We start from the raw sequence: 26,494 nt of genomic DNA on the forward strand, positions 1-26,494 counted from the left end.
TTTTTGACCACAACCTTCAACTACATTGTACCTTGACTGTTCTTCACTTCTAGTCCTGACTTCTGCTTTTACCATTTCCTGGCATCTGCTCCCTTCTCTCTAGAATTTATACAAGTCTTTATATCCCAGGAATGATTCCTGATATTAAAGAATAAAAATAAATGCAAACCTTTTTTTCTGGGGACACCCACAGGCTAGAAAGTATTATTTCTACTTGACCAATTTGTCCTAGTTTAATTGTTTTTTCTACAGAGAAAACAAATAAGGGCCTGAAAGCTTTGTAAAAACTTGTTTATAATTTTGAGTAAAACGTTTGCATTTACAGAGTATCAGATGAAGATTATTTTTATATGAGCATGATTCATGTGAAACATGAATGTTCATGGCCTTCATGTGCTGCGGAGATAACTCAAAACCTGTTACTTGAACACACACGTGTCTCATGAGAACTGCGTAACTTACTTTACTAAGTCTGGTTTCTATACCTCTAAGCAGCTACAAGAAAGACCTACTGTTCCATTTTTGAATAGGTTTTACACCTGCGGAACTGCTGTTCCTACACACAAGTCAATATACAGTGTTCCTTCCATTTACATAGAGTTTGTCCTTCACTTCAAATCCACAAGTCAGGTTCCTCTTCTCCAATTAATTGGAGGTGGTCATTACTGATCATCACTGATCTTGTACTAGTTTCCCTCTGAACCCCTTCCAACAGGTTGCTCACAATGGGCCATACTGCTATTATAATTAACATGGATTTCCTTTACTAGATGGGGTAGATGTTTAGTGTATTACATCAGTTTATTACTGATGTCTCAATTCTGAGATCTACAACAGTATCCGTAATTCAGACATGACAGAAGTCTGCAAGCAGAGATGAGCCTTGTTAAAAATCTCTTTAGCAAAGCTACCAACTTGGGCAGTTGACTTTCTCCTATTTGGTGGCCAAACCAAGCAATCAGTAAAACTTGTTGCCAAATCAATCCAAAGGAAACATTTTTGAATGTGCATGTCAAAATGAAAAATTAAAATATTTCCTCTAGACTGAATTAAATGTTTTTAAAACTTAAATTATTTCATCATTTGCAAGGAGACAAATGGCTTCACTCACAGAACACAGGGGAAGAAGAGATGGCAGCGGTGGTTCTGCTTTGTGTGTGAGAGAGAGAGAAAGGAAGCATGGAGGCACAGAAAAATCGAGAGAGCAGTGTGTGTGCATATGAAAGTAACTGGGACACTCACCCAAGTGATGAAGGCCTAGGTTCTCCAATGACAACTTAATACACAAGTGAAGAAGTGGCAACAGGTGACACGCTGTAGCTCACCCTGTTTTATCCTATAACCCAGTGACAAGGGAACACTTTAAACAGTGAGAAAGCTGACAGAATTAAAAAAAAAAAAACAAACCAACAAGCCTAGGTCTCCCACACATCTTGGGAATGCTAGGCTGGTAGATAAGAAAAAAACAAACATTCCTTCACCCAGTGTTTTGTGAAACAAGTTTTTTATTTTGTTCCCTTTTAAGTGCCAGAAAATGAAAGATTAGTTTTACCACTTCTTAAACAATTTCAAACCAACATGGTCCATTTGAATTTCACTGAAGCTATCCAAGCAAATTGATTTGAGTTAGCAAATTTGAAAGAGCACCTCGATTCAGCTGCCCCAAGCTGTGAGTTTAAGTTGACTAATTATTGAGTCATTTCTTGGCTTTTTCCTTTGTGTCGTCCAATTAAACACAAAGAAAACTATCTGTCTGAACAAACTAGTGAAGAATAATTGCTAAATGTTATTCTTAATGAAAAACATTAATCGTCTTTAATGTGTCTGTGTGATGGGATCTATACAGGTGACAGTAGCTCACCCTGTTTTATCCTATAACCCAGTGACAAGGGAACACTTTAAAAAGTGAGAAAGCTGACAGAATTAAAAAAAAAAAACAAACCAACAAGCCTAGGTCTCCCACACATCTTGGGAATGCTAGGCTGGTAGATAAGAAAAAAACAAACATTCCTTCACCCAGTGTTTTGTGAAACAAGTTTTTTATTTTGTTCCCTTTTAAGTGCCAGAAAATGAAAGATTAGTTTTACCACTTCTTAAACAATTTCAAACCAACATGGTCCATTTGAATTTCACTGAAGCTATCCAAGCAAATTGATTTGAGTTAGCAAATTTGAAAGAGCACCTCGATTCAGCTGCCCCAAGCTGTGAGTTTAAGTTGACTAATTATTGAGTCATTTCTTGGCTTTTTCCTTTGTGTCGTCCAATTAAACACAAAGAAAACTATCTGTCTGAACAAACTAGTGAAGAATAATTGCTAAATGTTATTCTTAATGAAAAACATTAATCGTCTTTAATGTGTCTGTGTGATGGGATCTATCTGTGGCCTGGATACACTCCAAGGACAGGCAGATGCCAGAGCCACTTGCCAACTGAAGCTTTGTTTCCAGAGCTGCTGCAATTTTTGTTTATTATTTTTTTTGAACAATAAGTGATAAATCATAAGATTTAACTAAATGGGCACTTTAGCTTCTGGTTACAGGTAAAACATTTACTTTGTCTTAATGTCTATTGAACTCAAGCCAATGTTTTCCTATATAAAGAAAGGAAACACTGAAGTTTTTAGGTACTGCAGTTCCTTATAAAACTAACCTTTGATGTGAAACACTTAATGCTGTACAGTCAGCTGATGTATCAGCTGATGTAATATGTGTTAGCATTATTACATTCAAGCATGCTTTTTTTTTTCTGGCCTTCCTGAAAGTAAGCCAGTGAGTAAAAAAGAAGTCGGAAGAGTAGGCTGTAGATTTTCTAATAGAAAAACTGGAAACAGGCAAAATGTTGCTTGGAATATTTCTTCTGCAAATTAAATATTCATCCAGGTCAGGAAGATGAAAAGAGGCGTACGTAAACTTCAGCTGTGGTCACAACATTGATAACCTTCCAGATTCTCTTCATAGACAATTATTGGTTCAAAGCACTACTAGCCTGAAACATAAGATCATACTAACTAGAAATGGGCTAAGCAGTAAATTGGTAGCAATGGGGAAGATAATGTAGTAAGAAATCAGACATTATTTTTCCGTCATTTAGGGAAAAAGACCTACACTAATATATTGGAGATACAAACACACACTTTCTCATGAATCCTGCTACTTCTAACATATTAGAGGTTAAGAAACAAACATTTCTATCCCATCAGGTTTCCTCCAGCTGTCTTTCAGTTAAAAGGGCTTTCAAATCCACAATGCAAATCCTTCTCTGGAATATTCTGCAGTGCCCAGGCATTTTATTATGTTTCATTACTTCAAAACAGCCAGCCAGACCCTCAGATTGTAAAATTGGTAAAGCATCATTTAAGCCAATGAAACTATGCCAGCTCGTATCTGTCCAGAATCTGTTTGGCTCCTTTTACTGCTAACAGACCAGCAACAATGTTTCAGAATGTCTTCCTGCTGCAAAGCAAAACATATTGAAAAAAATGTACCTCTAATACCATTATACATTCACTTTTATCCACCAGAAGGGCATAAAGTGGTCTTAAAGATGCAACTAATATCTATCCACAGTATAAACTGCAGGCAACAGTATTTTTCTATGCTCTGCTGAATTCTTTTCAAATTTCAGGGTTATGTTTGCACTTGCCCTTTCTTATGACAATTGATTTTGCCTCCCACTGTCTTCCAAGTAAAGAAAAAATGAACAACTATTACTAAAAGATGACAGGTAAGTTTTGAATATTTCAGAAGCCTTTCAAGTTTCATTCTTTTCTAACCATAATTACTGCCCTTTTAGTGGGAAGGATGGCTTGATTCTTTTGAAGAAGTACCTCTTGGACTTTGATAGCCCATGGGCAAAAACACCGGGCAAGTATAAGGCCGTGCATGCCATCACAGTTGGCTCCCCCGTTTGATTTCTGCTTTGATTATTTTAATTCATTGTGCTTGCAAGCACTATGAATGCTTTCTTAAAGTCTACCTTACGTCTGCCATACCCTTTTTTTATTTATTGTATGTAAGAAGTGTGAAATCTCAAAGTCAAGATCTAAAGTTGGAATCAGAGAGAATATTTTGACTTCCTGTATCTTTTAAGTAGAAAGATCCAAGTTTCTTAATGCATTGCTAGGGGATGAATTTATATAAAAGGCCCCAAATGCTACAGTGTTTTACTCATACTATGATGCTATTACATCAAAACGGTAACATGGTGTAAGAATTAACAACAAAATAATGAAATTATATTTTACTGTTATCTTTAGGCTTATTTCACAGTTACTTCAGTTAAGTTCACACAGCGTTCCTAAACTTATGGCAATTCCTGACTGGAGGACAGGTGCAAACACACTAGGCACTTCTCTACTGCTGCTGTTTGGTGGTACCTAAAAGATCTCTATCAAGGCTTTGGGCATTGCTGTGCTACCATTGTTCAAAGATATATCATAACAAGGTGATGCTTGTGCTTCCATTTCATGTACCCTCTAATTCCAGAATAGCCCCTTTAACATGTGTTGAAGGGATCCTGTAGTAGAAAAGTAAGGAACTGGATGACTCCTAATGAGTTAGCATTCCACTCACACAGAATCTCACATCCATCCTTCCAAAGGACCAAACAGGTGTGAATCCGATTTCTTTATCCAGGTGTGAATCCGATTTCTTTATCCACAAAAATCTTAGTAATACAGAAATACAGCCACTCAGAAGTGCATCCCCAGAGATATGAAATGATCATGATTCTGTCTACTCCGCACAGTGTTCTAGCTATGTCAGCCCAACCCAAAACGTGCCTTATGCAGCCAAGGAAGCTATTTTTAAATCTGAAATTGTATCCAGGTTAGAACTGGATTAGTAACAGCACATTGCCTAACCTTTGAGGCGGAAGCTCTGGGCTGAGCCATTGCAAAGGTTCCCAGATGGGAATCATGCCCTGAGTGAAACATAATGTTGTATAGTAAATGGTGATTTCTTGGCTGTGAATATTCAGATATTTATAGAAGGAAAGTATTGTAAATTGAAATTACTTCACTTCCCTGGCAATACTGTCAAGTAATTAGTTCAGAAAGTAACCCATAGAATACCATGAAAAATGCAAAATTTCTCTTCAGAGGGAGCATTTCCTCCATTTGGGAGCATTGTTAGATTCTAAGGTATGTTTCTGTCCTGAATGCATGACTTCAAGAAAAGTAATTTGATGCACCAAGCAGGAGTAACAGCATGTGGCAAAGTGGAAGCAGGTAGGAGAGGGGGGCCAACATCCTGCTTAGCCCCATGATGAGCCTACCTCTCCTTTTTCTGTCTTTGAACAATCAAAAAGAGATTATGCCACTCAGAGTCTACAAATGCCAGCTGAGAAAGATCTAGGTCTTCAGCTTTTGTCGAGCTGTTCCCATGAAAGCTCCCACCAAACTTGCTGGCACTCCCCTTGAGCAAGCAGGCCCTTCTACATGTCTACACACAAAAAAAAAGTAATCAGAAAGTCAACAAGAGCTGTAGGGAAGATTCTAATCTCACTTAGCCGGGTCTACAGATGAACAGTCAGAGTCACCATCCAACCCTGATATAGCCAAACTCCTCAGCAAAAAGCCTTAGTATATTTCCAAAGAGTGATATATGAAATTTATAAAAATAAATAGGTTTGACAAAATCTTCATAGATATTCAGGAGCAGTATTTTCTGTTATTTCTATCTAAAGCCCTTGCATATTTTCTTGAATGATAGTCACAGCAAATACAATTAAAATCTAATCAAGAATCTCTCAGATGAGAGGAAAAATGAAGAGCCCTTTTATTACTGGGTTACATTTATGCCCAGTTTACCTCAAGTGAAGAGTTTTGAAGTTTCCCAGTTAGGACTTCTTTCTCTTTCTCTAGTTGTTTTAGTTCACACTCAGATTTTCTTTTAAATTCCTCTAGCTGTGTCTGGAGCTCCTAAAGTAAAAAAAAAAAAAACAAGAAAGAAAAAAAAAAGAAAAGAGCATGCAATAGCTGGGACAACACATGCAGCATGAAAGAGCATTTCTTCTGCATTAACCTAGATAATAAAGCAGTTTACACAGTAATACATGGTACTGTCTTTTAATATCACTTGTATTATTCAATCAAAGAAGTATTAACAGTTTGGTTTGGTTCTTTCTAATAATAGTGTTAGGCAATACAGCTCACATAATCCTAATCTTCTGCTGAAAGCTTCCCTGGGGTGGAAGACTGTACAGTATGAAGAGCCAGACTGTTTTGCCCTGAGTGGCATTAGTGTTTGAAAATAATTTAGTATGCAAGAGTCACCCACAAGATCTGAAAAAACACAACTATACATTGACCGTACAAATAACCAGATGACTAAGTAATGGGCAATGAGTGGACATGGGAACCAAAGGAAGCACTAGCTTATAGCATCCATAAAGAAAATTCCAATGAGGAAGTAAAGATAAAATAAAATAAAAAAAATGAAAACTGTATTATCACCGTATTGCTTGAAATAGTTTTTGAAAAATCACTGAGAGACAGTGACCAAGAATTTGCAGCAAATGTGAGCAATCATTTATTGTAGAAAGACTGAATGTGCAAGTTCTAGAAATGTCCTGAAGTAATATATATTACAAGCTTATTAGTGTGCTTGCTCTTCCTATTTGTGCCAATTTGCTGACTCAAAAAATATTCTACCATATTTTCAGACACTACAAATGGAAGAAACAGAGAAAAAATAGCAATTTAACAAAAAATACCTAAAATTTAAGAAAGTGATCATCATTGGGAGGGTGGGATGATATTAGGAAACAGAAGCACAGGCAATAGTGATGTATTTCTTGCAACTTATAATTAAATAAAGGAGGATACATTAGCATTTCACAGTTTAAAACCAGGATAACAGTTAGGTAGCAATTAAAGGATGGAATCAAACACAGAGACATGAATATTGCAAGGGAGAAATTAGCGTTAGTTTTGCCTGTCAAGAAAAGGAGAGGATATAATGGTCTTTTTGATTAAAACCTGAAGATCAGGTGTTTGCAGAATTCTCACTGCAACTCTGCCCACGGATTTCCTTCTCTGTATCTCGATTTTTCTATATAGAAAATAGATGCAGTACTTCTCAAACAGCTGTTGCAGGCCTTAATTGCATCAGAGGATATAAATAGCATTAATAATGAAAAATATTGTAATTTTATTGAAGTTTTACTGACTCAAGATTTTTCTGATTTATTAATATGAATCTCTAAGAAGAGATGGTTATAAGCAATCATATTTATTGCCTAGAAGTAATAAATGCCTACTGCTATGCCTTTTTCACTAAAGTATAAAGTGTTTGATATTTAAGTCTGATCTGACTCACATGAAGAGCTTCAGCCTGGCATCATTTTAAGTATACCTGTACAAACTTATTTACAGAAAAGAATACACTATATAAAAGGCAAAGTAATTTTCATAAGGCTTATACTTGATAGTGTAACTGTGTACCTTGAAGAACTGCATCTTCACATACTGATCAAACGTGAGCACTTTCACAACCAGATAAAACAATTTACTCACACAGGTTCCTTTCTGAGAAGTGAGATTGCATAAATGTATAAACCTCAGCAGTTTCACAGGCAGAAATGGATTCTTCTGACGAGCATTTAACACAATTCCTAGTCTCCAAAATCCAGAAGGAACTATGAAGCTCAACATTTAGTGATAGGAGCTGCATGCTTTTTATGACTTCATAACTTGTCAGCAAGTGATTTGATTATTCTCAAGTAAACGTTGAACTCTGAAAGGTGTAGGAGCATTAAAACTGGGAAAAATGGGTTCTTAGCACCAAGAAGGGTCTGAAGAACACTTGACCAGTAGTCTGATTCTACAACCTGCTCTAATCAATTTTTTTTTCTGTTTAGAATATGTCTGACAAACACACAAGTACATTAGGAGACAGAAACTAAATTCCTCCTTAGTTTATGCCCAAATTTGGCAAACCACTTGGACATGCACTGAGTTGTAAGCTTCACTAAGCATTACAGCATGTGCTTAAAACTAGACACGTGTTTCAATGTCTTCCTCCATTTGAATAGATTTCAGCTCACCTTTAGGTTCCTACTGCACAGATACATTACAGACTGCAAATTTCCTGAAGCCAAAGGATTCAGCCACAGATAGCAGTTCTCATGAAAGTGAAATTCTTTAAAGAATCTCTTAAGCCAATCACTGCTAATGCATATGAACAACAAAAATTACAGCTCAGCCACTTAAAACACATTGACAAAAGGTAACCTGTCTGGATCCATGAGAAGATGAGTATTCTTTCTGACTAAAGTTAAATAAGGACATATATATATACACACATGTATTTGTTTGTAACTAGTAGTCATTTCATTGGTAACACTTGCACTCTGAATCCATTTACCACACTTTGCAGAATTAGATCCTCTGCCTAAACAATGCAAAATTTTGATCAAGTCAATGTATTTGAGTATTTTGCAGCAGCAATTCATGGAAATTTAAGTCAGAAATTAGAATACACCTGCAAGACATTTTTCTTCAGGACGGACCTTATATTAATCACTCCAACTGTCACATGCAAAGCATGCAAGGATAAGTGTTGCTAAGAAGGCAGTTTATCACATCAAGGATAAATTCACCTTCCTGCCTGTGGACCTTTTCACAGAAATACATCAGTTTGACTTCTTTTTTTCTTTTTTTTTTTTTCCAGAAAGACCATAGCGAGAAAATCCTTGCATTTTATGTTAATTCAAAGTGCCTCCAATGAGGATAATTAAAATGATGTCACTGTGACCAATAAGATTAAAACCAGCTGAATTAGAGCATCTATAAATAGAAGAACATTCCTACCTTCTGCATTTTTTAATTTTAGCTTCCATTAAGTTTTAGACTGGCTTGATTTGCTTTGTATGCTTCTTTACAAGATCTCCCAGCCCTTTTAACAGCTATTCCTTCAGACAAATCTTTTCCTTACAGGACTGTGAGGCTTGCCTTTACAAAGCAAGTTCTCTGTGTCTTTTATTCATACCCTCTTTTTAAATAGCTACAGTTTGCATAGTTTATAAAACACACTAGCTATATAGTATGACAAAACCAGGGTAGGATTCTGGGGTTGCAGCAGTCTATTTTGTAGGGAATATGCTATTTAGGTGGATATACTCCATTGAAAAATACTGGCTTTATGTTAGTTAACAATGTAGAACTGTAGTGATTCAGGGCTGTATGCGTCTTCTGCAGCCTAGGGATGGGGGGTTTTTTGCTGTTCTGGTTTGAGTTTGGGCATGTGACTCACTTTTATGCAGGCTTCCTCAAGGGCAACCTTAGTTCTGTGAAAAAACACAAAGGACAATTTGGTTTTTGTTACGTCTCTGATGCCAGGTCTCATTTCCCAGAATGCTAGCATAACAATATAATAGAAGAATTAAAAAATTTAGGAAAGATTCAGGGCTGGACAATTGTTTAAGGTGAGACATTGTACAGAGAGAAATGTCAGGATACATACATTCGTCATTGTACTGAGATTACGCCTGGTATTATTTCTGCATAGCTTTTTAGAAGAACTGTTTTCTGTATTTAAAAGAAAATAAATCAGTATTCCAACTTTACCCCAACAGAGAAAGTCTGCCTTGGACCTTGTTCTCTTTAAGGTTTTGGTTACAGAAGAAGCTGAACACTCTGCCCTGGTCTAGCTCAAAGATGTCAGTAGTTTCTTGTCATTGAAGCGACTCATGTACTTTAGGTTATGAACACGAGTCAGTGTTCAACTGGATGAGGTCAGAGGTCTGGGAATCTTACAGGATTGCCTGCTGTGGAATAACCCAAAAGCCATTAATCTTAAAAGAAAAATTACATTGATTTCAGTACTTTTGGCATGCCATGCCTTTGAATATTTGAGAGCAAACCACCTGTTTAAGCTCTTGCACATCTTCAGAGCCAGTCTTGTTCTGGCTCCGTTTGGTAGAAATCATTTGCTGCAGCTGTGTTATTTGGTGTTTCAGTTCATCTACCTTATTAATACTTTTGCTTTGGGAATTCAATATAGTTGCCATATCTTCTGTGGTATCAAAATTTAAATTTCAAACAGCATAAATAACTTGTGGAATTTCCAATGTGAGTGACTACTAACAAGGGAAATGACATTAATTAGCATCTCACCTGCTTTTTGCAGTATTTCCTTCTCTTGAAGTGTATGTCTCTCTCTGACTACACTTAGATCTTTCTCCACTTTTTTAACTATACCTTTTGATCCCAGAATTTCTTGTTGTGTTCCCTTAAGCTACACTTCCAAATTCTAAAATATGCATGACATTACTTCGACATTTATTACATATGTTCTTTTTTTGCTGAAATAAACGGTCATTTTCTCTCTTGGCGTAGTTCCATGATATAAATCTTTCACCTACAGAGCTGGTTTAAATGCATTTTTTGTTGCTCCATACCCTTAATCTGCCTCTGCTGCCAGAATATTTGTAATGTGGGGCCATTCTCTCAGATGTAGGCATCACTGTGAAGTGAACACTCATCAAGAGTTACTATCTAAAAGATGTCTGAGAATATCCTAAACTTGGAACAAGATATACTTCCATTAATTTTACAGCAACTTGTGCTAAAGGTTAATGAATATTAGTTTGAGATTTTTTCCAGTTGCTGAAGTACAATAGTTTGAGACATAAACCATAATACAGATGCCTAAAACCAGAAAAAATCTGCTCCTATAGACTTTGCTGGGAATTTTCTGTCCATAACTAAAGGCAAATATTTGAACTGTATTTTATGTTCAATTTTTGGAGGTTCTAGTCTCAGTTTCCAGATGTCTAACCTAACTGCAATATGTACTCAGACAAAATAGCCATTTGTTCGTATATGGATGCTGAGTAAAACCTCATCGGTTAAAACTAACTTGTATTTAACACTCTCTGTAGTTGAAAACTTAAAAGTAAGCTTGTTCCTTTTACCTCTGGCATATGCCAAAATTCTTCCAAAACTAGACTGAACAGATCAGACTTAATGACTTGTCATCCTTTGTATTCTCTCTTCCAGAGTAATAATAAGAAATGTGCACTAATGTGATGTCTTTCATCTAAAGGTCTCAAACCTTTTGGCATGTGCTAAGGAGAAAACAGAAAATTCATCTTGCTTAAACATCAGTCCTTTTATCTTTCAAGCCTTATAATAGCTTTTCTTGCTAGTAGTTCCTAATGATCAGAGGTGTTAGTGATTAAAGAAATGTTTCTGTTTCCCAGTCTGCCGTTGTCCGCAGGATTCTGAAAAAAATGTAGTATTTGTAGAAATCGCCAATTTTGAAAGGAGAACTTCTGTGTTTTTATTTAAACTGGGAAGAAACAGAAAATAACATTGTATGTTTTCCTTCTTCCAGATTTATCATAGTCTTAGGCTATCTCTTTAAAGAATCAAGGCAATATGCTCCTGTGGTATGTAAATCCGCCTCATTCCATAGACTTAGAGGACCTGAAATGTACAAGTTGAGCATATGTCCTTCAGAAAATATTTAATTTTTATCCAGCTGATACTGAATTAAATATAAATTAAATTCCTAATTACATCACCTTCTTATTTCTGTTTTCTTATTTCTGTTCTTATTTCTTCTTATTTATGTTTTACATTATTTATTCTTAAAAGACTGCATTTCTTATATGATAAATCATAACAGTAAACCATGTGCATAAATTTTCATGTCTCCATTCTTCATTTCTCCTGAATGTTACTTCAAGTACCCACAAGAAATCAGGATCTTACTTTCCCTCTTCCCCTCTGTCACTTCAAACTTCTACAGAACCTGGACACTTTTCCTTATTGAAACAGGTATTACGGATTCCCTTGACTCAGTTTAAAAAAATTACTTATCTGTACCTCTGCCACTCATTGTATCCTCTCCACTTTACTGCAGAAGATAGAGGTTTTTCTGCTACAGATCTACACACTGAGAGAATGGAGTCTGAATAATGTTGGGGAAGGTGTATTCAATTCACCCTCTGATCTTCTAAAACAAAAAGGCAGTGATCGTATTGGAGGCTGAACTCCCCTAAAGAACATCCTCAAAGAGGCCCAGAACTCTGGACCATCAGGAAAATGATACTGACAGGCAAGATATGAGGGCAAATGGTGAAAAGGGTCAGAGTTGTCTTGGAGGAACACAGCTGACTGGGGTAACCCTGCTCTTTACAGGACTCTGGGGTTCTCTGACTCTAAAGGAGATAAATCATTCCCATTGGGAGACAATTACCATTACTGCGAAATACTCCAAGTCTAGACCTTTAAGGTTTTCTTATCCAATATGTAAGAATGCTGTTATAGGGCTGGGGACAGTAGGTAGGTGAGTTTATGTGATGGGAAGGACCAATAACATTAGAAGGAAGTGGAACTGTTGAGCACAGAGCATGGCTGGGTACTTTGGCATCAGCACAGTTCACCTGTTCCTCTCCCACACCCTGACCTTATGTACCAAATGCAGCTGGTTGGCAGATTGTCCCCGATGTGCCAATCTCTGAAACTGATGACACGACACATGACACATGATGCAATTAAGTAGAAAGGGGCTGCAGAACTGTGCTGCAAATGTATGAGAGATACACCAGCTAGGGTAGACAGGTGAAGTGTGGGGTGAAAACTACTGGTGAAAATCTCATGGCTCAGCAGATAAAACTTCACAGGTGTAAAGGACACTTCATTAAATGTCACTTGGTACAAGCCACTGTTGAGAGAGTCATATTATATAAAGCACTTTCTTCCTTCCTAACCTGCCAGCTCAGGTCTCTTATCTAACCTTGTTCATATCCATGCACTGAGCTGTTGGCAACCACAAGTGAAAAGGAGAATGTACTCTGCAAATACTCATTGCCAGCATTAGTGCCTGCTTGCTGTTCTCTTCACATTTCTGGCCAAGAAAGGTCTGTCCAGTGAACAGGCAAATTTTACCTCACTCCTCCTTCAGGGAATACAAAGCCTAGTGTTCAAAGAGTTCTCCTAATGAGTTACTAATCATCTTAACTCTTTCTTTAAAACTCTCAGTGCTATATCCCTCCTATTTCTCTTCTAAGTCTCTAAAACTGCTTTAGTGCTTATAAGGCATTGTACTCAATATGGTATTTAAAAGACCCCTCTTCCCTGGAATTTTGAAGAATTGATAATTTCCACTTTTAGAGGCAGAGATAGGGATCACAGTCTTATACTCTACCTGTATTCTCTCCTTCAGCTTCTGGGAATGCTTCTTCCTCTCATTTATCTTTTGGCTTTTCTCTTCTACGTCTGCCTCCAGCTTCTTTACGTGCTGCAGCAAAAAACCTTCCTCAGCCTCTAAGCTCTTCCTTTGCTCCATTTCTCTTTGCTGACAGTTCTTTGTTTCTGTCACAGATTGCTGCATAGCATTTTTCAAATCCTCTTTTTTTCTCTTGTAAGAGGCTTGTAGTTTGCTTGTTTTCTGAGTATATTCTTCAGTTGCTTGCTGGTTCTCACTCTTCAGGTTTTCCATCTCATTTATTAAAGCTTGTCCTTTCACACTGTATTTTTCCTCTAAAATTACTTTTTTGCCTAAATTTGCTCTCCTAGATGCTGTGCATTCATTTAGCAGTCCATCACACTCCTGATTTAAATGTAGAAGCTTGTTTTCAAAGTCTGCATTGGTATCTGCCGTGTCTGTAGAAAGGACAGTCTGTGCTTGTTTCCCCTCTGTTCTCCACTCCCTCTCTTCCACCTGCTTCTTGCACAATGTTAACTCTGCCAAGGCCTCCTCCTTTAGTCTCTTGTGTTGTTCTACTGCAATTTCAAGGGCCTGAATACGTTTTCTCAGCAATTGTTCTTCTTCAACTTTGCTTTTACACTGGAGAATCGTTTCCCTTGTCTCAGCAACAATGTGCTGAATTTCTTCTTCATGAGCCTCTCTCAGAGCCTGTATACTAGCCTCATGCTCATCATTTTTAGCGTTCAGGGCATATATCACCTATAGAACAAGAAAAATAATAGGAAATTAAAGTATCTGGCAAATGGTAGTCATGAATTCAGTTACTACATTTATCAAGGTGTTAAATGCTAAAAGAGAATTACTGCTACAGTTTAATCTTTTTTTGTTCTTTGTGGTGCTTTTTTCACTAGGAACAGAAGGGACAATTATAAACTGTAAAACCTTATAGGGACAGAAGACAATACTGTAAGAAACAATTTTTTTTTAATTTCATTTTTTGTCAGAAATTTCCTTTTTTATTCTTGGCAAGTTGTCACTTCATGCCCCTAGTTTGATCTCTGATACAGGGAATGAAAAAGGGCCCCTTCCCTAGCTAAATGACTCCACATTTGTGGCCCAGTTCACCTAGCCTTCGGTGCAGGAGGACTACCCACCACATTGCCTTTAGCATTAGCAAGTGCTGGGGACCAGTAGCAGCAGACCTGTGGAGTGAAACCTGAAGTCCTGACATCCAGTTCATGTGGACCAAACTCACTCTGTGATGTAAATGAAAGGAAAGTTTGTAAGGAGGATTAAATTTTGCACTCCTGCCTCAAACTAAAACACTACTGAAGATGCACTCCAGGAAGCTGTATGCCTGGTAAGTTAGCTTGTCCAGCACTTCAGGATAGGTATTGCTTGACTGCAAGCACCTTTTGGCTTGATTCTGAGAAGTCTTCAGGCAATGGGGTTTTTTACTTCACTTCAGTTATAAATACAAGAAATCAGGTTTTAGCAGATTCAAACGAGCCTCTGATGACAATAAGCTTTCAAACAATTGATTTTAACTTGTTGAAGTTTTATTTTCTTCTACAAAATGCAGAATAATTCTCATGACTATAAGACAAATTACTATCCCAGGCAGGCTTCCTCTGCTACCCATGGCATACACCAAAGACCTCTTACAGAAGATGTTGTACAAGCACACTGCTATTGTTTTGAAAAGAAAATGCTATCAGAAGCCCATAGCAGACTGAAATGAAGAGTTCAGAGTCAAAACTAGTAACTGCATGTTAAGCTTACAAGACAGTTACAGATAATTGCAAAACAGAGTAACTGCCTTGAAAAGACACATGCTTGCCTTTTCAGGCCCCCATTAGGACAACATGGGGCCTAATCCAGTTTCTACTGGGCATAGTTATCTAACTCAAGGGGAACAACACATTATGTATTAACGTATGTGTGGAGGTTTTCCACTTGTTTGGTTGGTTGGGGGTTCTTTTAGAGAGAACTTGCTGATCTACAGAACTGGGTTTGGAATTTGTATGCAAGTTATGACAGATACTTTTGGTCTGGCCTGAGCCCATAGAAGTTAATCAAAAGATTCCTAGAGAATGTTTAAGAAAATAATATTCTTAAGTACTTAAATAAATACATATAAATACAGAAGCAAGGTCACAAATAATTCTTTAATTATACTAGAATTTTGGCCCTGTAATCGTCAGTATTTCCTCAGGGGAAGCCTCAATTGAGAGACCAATAGGCGTCTTGACCACAGTAAGTGTCACAAGCCTGTAGTCTGTGTTGTGTAAGCCCTGAGGATGTCTCCAATATCATTGTATTTGCTCAGCTATGTCTAACCATTTCTTGTGCTATCTGTATATGAATAACATTGAATTTCAGGCATCCATAAATGAAAGCAAACACACAAATACATCTTGTGTATAGTCAACTTCCTCCCTGTCAGTAAAGAATGAAGTACAGAAATCTCAAAAAGTCACAAATGCAAAACGTGGTCTGGATACATTTCTGGATAAATATGTGACAAAAGGGAGTAACAGCAGCATATTCCAGAAGACAAGCAGACAAGAAAGTCATTGTCTACATTTAGATAAGTATCTTTTTGGGCCTTAGATTACATGCTGTTAATTCTTCTCTGTTATTTTTAACCATTTTTCCTTTGAAACAGAAATAGTTGCAGGATACCAAGCAGATTCCCTCTCCCCACTAACTAAAATTGTTCTACAAACCTTTCCTAACTGTTCAGGAGACAGACATAAAAACTACAAGGTGAAGATTAATTTTACCCACAGGTTTAGAATGACCACTAATTAGTTTGGGCAACCCTTCAATTAACTAGGTCAGATGCTAATGATCACATTTCTGTCTTTTATTCCACCAGCAAAACAGAGATGAACACATGGCCTTTGTGACTCAAAGACTTCTACTCTTAATGATTAATTTATCTAGTAAATCAACACTGCCTGGCTCATATTATGTTATGTTCAGGCTGACAGTGGAATTTGGGTTCCTCTAAAGTCTGACTTCCCAAGATTTCCCAAATTTCACTGTGCATTAGACCACCACCACCATCTTAACTGAGTTATCTAAAAGAATGGAAGAAACTGGCCTCCCTGCACTATCTATTATTCCTACACTTCTGTTCAAAGGTGGGTAGAACCACAATGATGGATTTGGACTTGAAAATGCCTACCTCTAAATTTAATCTTCAAGCTTGAGTGCTGAAACTGATCCCTCAGTATCTTAGCCTTCTTAAGAGATTTAATTTTTAGAGTTCTGCTGCTCTGTACTTTATGAAGTTTAAGCGCCTCACACATGCCTTTCACTCCCTACCAAATATAGTTACTATATTCCTATTTCAGATAACTCCAGTCTCTTCAGTGAGGTATGCGACATGAATCTGGGACTTCATATGCTGGAAGGAAAAATACTGAAAAATTATTTCAGCATCTGTACTTTGCAAGTGTACATACTGCTGGCTAATGTGGTATAAATCTCTTAACAGTTGTGTTGATAGGCAGCTTTTTAAAAGCAGCTCTAAAATTCATCAGTTTGACAATGCAGGCAAAATTGCTTTCAACTGAAAAGAGGGCTGCATTACTCTTCGAGTTACTAACATAACACCAATGGCTACCGCCTCCTTACAGTTCTCCAAAACAATGTATTGGGAAGCATTGTACTGATTTTAGAGCAACTGAGAGTTATATGACAGTTTGGAAAAAACACTATTACACATATACACTTGAACATTAATGGTGCAGTGAATATGAATACATCTTATTAGTCCTATTTTGTCCTCCAAATGCTGTAAATCTAAATGGCATTTCTCTTCTCCTTTACTTTATAGTGATGTAAAATAATGAAAAACTGTTCTATTTTCCTACAGTAGTGTTAAACACTACTCTTGTAGGAAACTGAAAAAAAAATAATGAAAAAAATTGTTTTAGCAGGTTGCTTTATTAGCTGGCTAAGAAGTGAGACAGTTTGGTATGGAAGTTGAGGAGTGAGGATGATAAGAAGAATCAAAGAAAGGCAAAAGATCACAGGTGTTCTTCCTTTGGCCCCAAGCCAGTGGGCACAAATCCTTCTTGATTAAAAAAGAGCTAAAAGAAAAAAAAAAAAAGAAACACAAGGATGAGAAAAGGCCCTGGAGGGGTGTGCCAAACAGGGTACTACTGGCAGCACCCCGAACAAAGCAGGGAAGCAAACAAGTTTTGATTATAAATTAGTTTGCTAGAGGCTCACTGAGGCCAGGTGACCACACCATCTCCTTTTCACTAGTAGAGGAAGTATCTTGCCTTCACTAGCAGGTGAATTTGTTTCTATGAATTCTATGTTGTCTACTTCCTAAGCAGACCAGAGCAGAGTGAGGTAACTTTGAAATAATTTTGCCAAACTTAAATATCAAAAGCACTATTATTTTTGTAGATTTTGTATGCAATTAAAAACTAGAATAAATAAAATCAGTCAGCATGACATTTATATGAAATATATTTATATTTCTTTGTTCTCCCTGAGGTGAATCAAATTCATCCTAAGCGTATTTATCCGGTTAAGCTGAATTCAAATGCTGTCAGAGAGGATTGCATTATTTTTCAGTAGAAGTTAAATAGGTAAAATTAATGTCTATTAAAAACCACAGAACTAGATGAAAACACTTTATTAATGAATAAGCAAAATTTTTTAAAGTAAATCAACACACACACATATGCAGACAAGCACAAAGGCCAAATTGTTTGATTTCAGAGTCCTTTCTGTTCGCCTTTTGTAATCTCTGTCTTGGTGAAATTCTTGCAAAAGTCCTTAAGATCTCAAATATCCCCATAAATCTTTGGCTTTTACAGGATGAGTTCAAATCCATCTTATAAAGCTGTTTCAGATAGGTAACAGGCAAGAAATAGAAGATTTGTTTGACACAAGCCACATTTATATCTATGCCCTCTGTCTGTCCATTTTAAGGTCATTGTAGACCAGGTGAATTTTTAGTGCAGAAGTGAAGTCAACAATTCTGTGTCAACAGAAGGAATAAAAAGGCCTTATTTCCATGTAATCCACTGATAATTTAGCTGTTTGGGTTTTGTTACATATCTAAAACTTATGGGAGAGTTTGATAGGTTTATATCCCTGAAGTTTGATCTTCATTATGCCTCAAAAATATGAGGTAATGATCTCATTAATCAGATCTAAATACAGTGGTGACAGAATTAATTTGCCAAATTAACACCCAACTGTATGTTATGAAAATGTTTCATTACATCCCAAATTTTTAAAGATCTTTAAGACATCTAAAATTGCAGACATATGTTCAGTGTTTCCAAAGGGCTGTGGGGTTTTTTTTGATGATTCTAGATATTTATCTGGAACTTTATCCTTCAAAAATACTTTTAAAATCTTGTTACAGATTATGATAAAGCGACGTCCAATCTTACAATAAATTCAGCAAACAAACAAATTCATCAAGTAAGTTCTCGCTTGATTCCTGTTTTTCAAAGTATTTCCTTACTTTAAACACAGTAGAATTTGGAAGTCTTGCAAATGTAAACTGTAGAATGATTAATTTAATTACAGCCCAGGGTGAAACAGATTTTCCCAACCAACTATATCTTTTTTGTGAAGACAAATATTATAATTTATTTAAAACATAATGTTTATTGCAGGTTTTGCCTTCGAGGTAGATCTGTGATTAAGCACAAATAAAATGAGGCCTGTTTTTTCCTAATCCAGACTAAAGCATTACACAGATTGGAACAAATTCTTACTCCCCTGTAGTTTGAAATTCTGATAGAGGAATTTTTAAAATTTAAAAAGGTTTCTTTATATGTTCTACATACTTTGCTGATTAAGAAAAGAATTCATCAAAACCCTCAGGTATCCATGAATTAATAATACCAGTTTATACTACTGCAGGCACCAAAATTTCTTTGCTGCTCTAAGCAAATTTAACAGTGGGAATACATGTGAAAGTTTCACAGATCCTCTGCTGCTACTGTGTTAACAAAAGGGCTGCCACTTTTTTCTTCCTAGTTTATTATGTATACACTTTTAAAAAAGAAAAGCACAGCATTCTAGGGACTGTAGAGATTTCAGTTGCCTTACAGATTTCTCACCCTAAGAATATGCAGTTCATACTCTTATTTTGTAATGACAAAATATATTCTTTGCTCAGAGAGAATAGTCAGTTTTCAGAACAGAGATCATGAATTGAATATCCAGAGCGCTTTACTAGCAGCTATCCTACTGAATACCTCCCTTAAAACTTCAAAAAATTAATGTCAAAAGTGATAGTTGACTACAGGATTTGCAGAAGAACCTCACAATCACAGTGGTAAAAAGACAGATAACAGCTCTGTTACCAAATCCTAGCAGTTCTCTCCTCCTGAATGAAAAAACCAAAATATTCAACCATAATCTCATATTTACATCTATAGGTAGGTCTTATGTAACCCTCTAAATGACAGTGCATAGTCACAACCAAATGCCGTAGCTTCCAAAGACAAAACAGGGGTTACTACTTCTCTGGTAGTAACCTGTTTTAAGTTAAAACCACACTTAAGTGCCTAAAGGCCAAGTCATACAAAGTTCTGAATGACAACTACATTAAAAAGGTACAATCTGACTTCAGATGAATTTCACTCAGTTCATTAACTTAAGAACAAATTCCAGTCAGTTTGTAGTTTTCTTATGAAATAAAGGCAGTACCTCCTCACTAATAGGGTTATGTGTGTTCAGCTGCCTCCAAGCCCTCTGGAAGGCAAATGAATATACATCAAGTAAAATGGCAAGTCTGAACCAGCAGAGCCAAGCCTGAGCTACCGTGCCCCACTGGGAGGCAGGATAAATTAACTCAGCCTTAGTACTGGACTAACTACATTTACACGCTTCCTGATGGCTTTAAGCACAAGCAAGAAAGACTTGCATGCCTATTTGTTCCTACTAAAAGCACAGGTTAAGTGGTCTTCAACAGCAGATAGAGACAGTCTGGTTGTGCACAGGCAGGAAAAACAAGTTAATTGTTACAGTGAGACAGCTACTGTGTTTAAGATCTGACTGTAGAGGTGGCAACAGAGGTATAAAACACACAACACTCTTTTACCTAATGAAGACCTAACTTCACGGAAAAAATAACAGGATACTTTATGGAACAAAATATTTCATACACCATACACAATGCTGAAATGCTCAAAAGTTTAAATACATAGCTTTAGAATATTTACGTGAGAATGTCTTAAGCTGAGTTGGCATTAACTTCTAACTTGAGTATAATTTTCTCAGTTGTAAAATATTGGCATCTACATACTAGTTAAAATGTTAGGGGAGAGGTACAGCTATAGTGTCACTGACAAGGGTACTTTTACACATTATCCATGAAGAAAAGATAGAACATGAAAAAATAACAACCTTGCAATTTTATTTTGTGCAATTAATGGATCACTAGATATTTTATTACCTATTGCCTGTAACGCGCATAGCAATAAACCACGTTTTGTATATAAACATTAACTAGGGTTCCTTGAACAAGTGGCTTGAATTTAGTATATAGTTACCATTATAAAGTAGCTTTGAGTTGTCGATTACTAAGGGTGTCAGATTTTCTGCAAACTCAGTGACAAATTAGTATGGTAAGAATGTAATTCCAATACATAGATGTCATTCTTATACCTTGAACTAATTTCAATGACAATTTCTAGACATCCAAATAATAAGATTCTGGGTTACTTCCAAATAGAAATAGTGGCTTTAACACTGCTTTTGACTAGTTGATCAACACAATTATATGACATTGCACATGGATTTTATGATCCAGGAGTTCCCTTTTAGTTCTGTGAAGAAAACCTAGCAATTACAGGTTAAGAAATCTTAGTCTGCACATTTTTGTCAGCTGGTAGGCAAAAATAATGCTAGCTTTAAAATCTTGATAGGAAATTGTACATAAAGTCATGAAAACAAACACATTATCAAGTAAAGTAGGTGGGGGTATTGATAGCTGACTTTATTAGTCTTGTTAGTACTTAATGTAAGCAGCTTTATTAAAAGATTCATTTTCTTTGCCTGCATGGAAACCAATTTTTATATTCCTTGCCCAAAGGAAAAATATTGTTGCTCCAAAAGCATGATCCTAGTTTTTATGCTGTTCCATTTTGCTTCATTTCTGCAGAATACTGAATACCTCTCTAGAGAACTGAGATCAAAAAGCCTCAAGCATGCAGGAGAGCTCTGGTAGCATAACAACTAACTGCACATCAGCTGAGCCACTGTAAGCATTGGTTTCTGAGTACTGTTAACACATCACAGTAAATAAGGTCAATAAACTTAGCTTAAACTATGTGAAAAAGGCAACATATTTCAACTAGAAACAAGAGTAGACAACCGAAGTGCTCTGTTGCAGTTGCTCAGCTGATAGGTGGCTTCCAGAGTAAGCCATTAGAATTTGACCGTATTTCATTCCTAAACCTATCAGCCATTTTTTTGAATGGCAAATAAGACAGGAAAGGTTAAAAGATCTAATATACAGCCATGCTGCAAAACACCAGAGTGGTGTAAGCCGTCTATGCCCTCACACTCATGCCAGGCCACTTGCTGATTCTTTGTAAATTTTCACCCGTAGAGTGAAGCCAATTGAACTAAATATAAGTATGTATCTCATACACTTCTGTGCAAAAGTCAGACATCCTTCCTTAAATAACTAATGAAAGTGGGTTTTACTCCTCTGGCTGATTTTCCACTGATGCTTATTAAATAATGTTCATATTTTCTACCCTGCTGACTAAGCTGGGGGGCAATAAACCTCCTGGTGACTGGTGGTGATAAGCAGCTGGAGTGTGTACCATTCTCAACTGCTCCTCATAGAGTCATTAAGGAATATCTGCCTATGCTGCTGCTTCTGGAAGAGGAACACATTTGCTCCCCTTTGGCATTTCTTTCCCCTGAAGGAAGAAAGGGCTCTTAATTGTGTTTTACCAGCAATTAACTTTTCCCTGCATCAGCAGCACTCTCTTTCTCTAAGACTCACAGTATCCAATATAGATACATCAAATTCTTGCCAGACGGCTTGATTTTTTGACTAACAATCTACTTGACCAGAAATACTGCAATTTAAAATGTGCTGCTTACAACAAGGCTCCCAAATTCCCAATCTAGAGTCAGATGAACCCCTAGGGAAACTGAGTTTGAGGGTAACTATCTACTGTCATTAAAAATGTTTGTATCCAAGAATTTGTCTCGAAGAAGGAAACAGAACTGTTCTGTGGCTTAGATGGCTCTCCGATCACCAGGTAATGTCACCATCCTAGTTATTTGTACTAGGCTTGGTTCCAGAACTGCAGTCCAGAACAGCAGGTTCAGCTTGAGCCCCACTGGCAGAGGTCTGAAAAGAAGCCTGAATAACGTGGATATCTGCAGTGTATCTAGCTCTTGCCAGCCCTACCCTAACTGCCTTTTCAATGAAAGCTGATCCACCCTCCTCAGCACTCCTCATCAAGAGTTCACTTGCATTTCTCATCCTATCTCAGGTAAAAAGGACAGTCCTGACAATCCATTAGCGCATGAAAATCCTGCAAGAGCCAATGGATGTTAGAAATCCATAGCTTGAGGCAGCAGGGAGTGACACCCAAAGTGTCTTGTAAAAGTCACCATGCATTTTAAACTCATGTTATTGCTAAACAGATCAGAAATACAAGAACTGGCAAGCACAAAACAAGCACGGGTCCATGGAGAAGTCTAGACTTAATTACTGGTACAAAGTCATGCATTCTACTACAATCATAAGAATACACTAACTTCAAGCCCCTATTAATTTGAATGAAGAAAGGTACCTACCAACTAAGTATGTGAGTCATAAATGTGAATGACAACTACAGGTGGACATTCCCGCTTGCAAGCGGAATGCAATTTTAATTTCTGTAAGTTCATAAGTCAAAGCATAGCCCATCTGGAAATAGCTACAATGTTATCTGATTTTAAGGTCAAAATTCAGAAGGCCTAGATGGCTCTCATCCAAACTCACTGAACTTACCAGGGCTTTTAAACTTTTTACCTGCATCCATGGGAACAAAAAATTTCAGTTTGCACTTTTTAATGTACCCTTTTTTTAATATGTACATTTTTCAAACAAAACCTGGTTGTGCCACATATGCATGAGCTGAGGCTTTAAAAGCAAAACCTAAACTGTACAATTAATATTAAAACCCTGCCATATTTTCATTAGTGTACTTCAAATGTGGGCAGACAGATGTCTAATGGCAAACAAGGACCTGCAGCCACTTCTGACTTGAAATGTAAAGGCCACCTGAGTTTTGTGGAAAGAAGTCTTTGACTGACTGAGCTTACAAATATATACTCACTGGTTTTGCTCATTGTGATAACTCGACGTGGAAAAACAATGTAAGTTCTACATGTGGAAAAAGTCAGTCTTTGTGGGAAGGACAAGGCATCTAAAAATACTGATAAATGGGCTACAAAAAGCAGTAGTTTGCTGCCCAAAGCAAATGAAATGCTTCTAAAGGTTTGTGTGTTTGCTGCTACAGCTGAAAAGGTGCAGAACAGAAAAATACACAGCTGAAGGTATGAAAACCTGGTTCTGCTGTTGATACCCTTGCACACCCCTCCTTTGCCTTTGAGAGTAGGAGGCCACTACTGACTATGTAACAAAGAAACAGAATATAAGTCAAACTCTGTATCCTACACCTAATTTAAACATTTTGTATTCATTTCACCTGGCACAATGGGGAGTGGATGAGTAATTAGATCATTATCTCCCCATCAATGAAAATCTAACATCACTGGGACAGGAAGTTGCAGCTGTGTAACAACAGACAGCAGTATTACATAACTAGGGTAGAAAAGGGAAAGTGCTTCAGGCAATTTTAAGTTAGGAGGGATTGTATTATAATTATCCCAACTGCAGTATAGCCAAGAAAACAGTGATTCAAAAGAGCGCTCTCAAAGTTCCTAGGCTGAAAATGATTATAAGAAATTTTCCATATAGCTATTTTTCAGCTAAGCTGGTCTCAGATTTTGCTTCTCAGATGTTTGCTGTTAGTACAGCATTAGTCTACCCAGAATTTAGAAGGGAAAGCTTATGATTAAAATTCCAATTCTGCCATGAGTTCTCTATAAGTGTAGTGTTATTGCAGAGAAAATTGGTTAAGGCCACATTCCAAAACAGAATGATTTGCTTTTCAGAAATACTCTTCTGAGCTTCAGGTATAAATCTTCTTTATTTCAGATGACTGAAAAGTACCTAGAAGGGAAATTCTATTAAAAGTAAAGAAATCCCTGCACCCACAGTTTAACAGTAGAATTTTAGCAAAAGCACCTGAAAAAAACCACTGCAATAAGATTTTGCCATAATTCTTTGCACTGGGGTGATTCCCCCCACCTTTTGCTGCTAAAATAGCAGAACTTTCTTCACCAACCCAAAGACAAAATTTATAAAGTAATACAAGAGTTTTCAGAAAGGAATGAGATTTTGTTTCCTCAAAATTTAGTTGAGATTAGAGAGACTTTAAAAAGAATCACTTTATATTAAAAAAGGCACAGAAGTATCTATAGAAAATTAGTCTAGCTTGAGAGTTGAAAATTTTGAACAACTGTTTCTTTGCACAGATCTCATCAATATGGTCTAAATCTGCTGTTGAGAAACAGATCACCCAGGAAGAAGGAGCTGGTGATTTCTCAACTCTTGCTACTGTGAAGTATAGAGACCCAGCTATTGCTTTTCTATTAGAAAAGGTAATACTGTGATTTGAGTGATACTTATGGACAAATTTTACTTAGTATGCAAAACTGATCAAAGATAGCAAGCAACTACCAGACAGAAAACAAGGGAACAACTCAGAACATCTTAATCTACTTTACAGTCATCTTTCACGTACATTTCACAGTGGTTGAGGAATCAGGAATGTTATCAATAAACAGAAAGTGCTTCTCTCTAAGAATTTTTAGACTTCATTGCTCAAACACATCTGTGTTCAAAACAATTTTTAAAAAGTTGATGTTTATTTTGATATTTTTCTTTCAATTACTACAGAATAGAAACATACCTGCAAGAGTAATGTGTGCATTCGTGGGCAAAAAGTAAGGATCAGATTGTGTAAAAATACTATTACACAAACATACAATCAAAGCACTGGTAAAGTATTGGTATAGTACAGTAAGTATAATAGAGCAAGTATATGTGTAAATATAGGTAGCACTTGTGTATGTAGTCATACAGGATATACATTACCACATACAGTCATCATTAGATGAGAATAATGGCACTGTAACTAGTAAGCCATTCTAACTTGAACTTCTTAATGATTTCCTATTGTTTGACCTGTATTTCTAGGCAGTGTTTTTTCATTGTCAGTGTTTTTTCATCACTAAAATGTCTTTACCAACTGCAGTGAGGTTACAGAACATGTAAAAGCTGGATTAGTAAACAAGGGTAGGAAGTAAGTTTTTCTCATTGACAAAGATACAGCAATAAAAACAGCTTAAAAGATAACTGCCACCTCCTACAGATTTTCTCTTATTTCTTAACACGGTGTGGAAAACGTTCAAAATATTTTGTAGTGTAGCTCTGTATTAACTAAAAGTTTTGCTACAATATACTACATAATGTAGTCCTGCCTCTTTGCCAACTCCCGTCGTTCACGAATGTCATTTAAAGGAACATCTCGGTAACAATTAAGTACAAGACAACAAGTAATATTGTACTTCAGTACCATAGTTCGTCTGTAGCTTTGGAACAACGTTACTCGAGAACCTATAAAACGCAAATGAATTCCCGTCTTCGTAATTGCAGAAAAAAAGCGGATACCGCCAATCCCTCCGAGCAGCACACAGACAAACCCTGTGTTTTCGCCGAGCCTGAGCTCTTCTCGCTGTTGTTGCACGCTAATTAGAGCGGTTAAGTGCGAGACCGGCGATCGTCAGCCACAACGGCACCCCTTGAAGGTTGGTCTGTAGCACCCGCGGGGAAACTATTCGAAAGGAAGTTTATGCACAAGGATGTTTTCAGCAACCGCTCTGTAAGAAAGGACCGGTTTCCCTGCCCTCCTCTCGGCCAGGGGCCATCAGAGGAGGCAGCCCCGCGCCCCCGGCCAGGGCAGCCTCACCTCCCTGGGAGGGCTGCAGCGGGGAGCCTTACCTTAGTGAGCTGGGCAATCTTCTTGCACATTTTCATGTGCATATCCTGATTGCATCCCTCTGCCGAGCTGCTGCGAGCGGCTTTAGATCCACTGCAAGTCCCGGGCTGATGAATCTTGTTTATGCCAGAGGCCATTAGGCTTGAAATATTTTAATCAAGCCTGCGGACGCCGAGGGTAGCGCGGCCCCGTCCCTGCTGCGGG

At 37.2% G+C, this 26,494-nt stretch overlaps 1 protein-coding gene across 1 annotated transcript in view; it reads right to left on the minus strand.

The window, feature by feature from the left end:
- Positions 1 to 26,486, minus strand: part of FAM184B (family with sequence similarity 184 member B) — a 42,100-nt gene extending 15,614 nt beyond the window's left edge. The window contains exons 1-3 of the mRNA XM_035903450.1: positions 26,293 to 26,486; positions 13,158 to 13,919; positions 5,810 to 5,920 (exon numbers count right to left, since the gene is read on the minus strand). Of these exons, the coding sequence (XP_035759343.1) occupies positions 5,810 to 5,920; positions 13,158 to 13,919; positions 26,293 to 26,427 (1,008 nt within the window). The 5' untranslated portion in view covers positions 26,428 to 26,486. The remainder of the gene's footprint in view (positions 1 to 5,809; positions 5,921 to 13,157; positions 13,920 to 26,292) is intronic.
- Positions 26,487 to 26,494: the final 8 nt, after the last annotated feature.

This window comes from Egretta garzetta, unplaced genomic scaffold (genome assembly GCF_000687185.1).
Source record: "Egretta garzetta isolate BGI_Z169 unplaced genomic scaffold, ASM68718v1 scaffold151, whole genome shotgun sequence".
Lineage (NCBI taxonomy): Eukaryota > Metazoa > Chordata > Aves > Pelecaniformes > Ardeidae > Egretta > Egretta garzetta.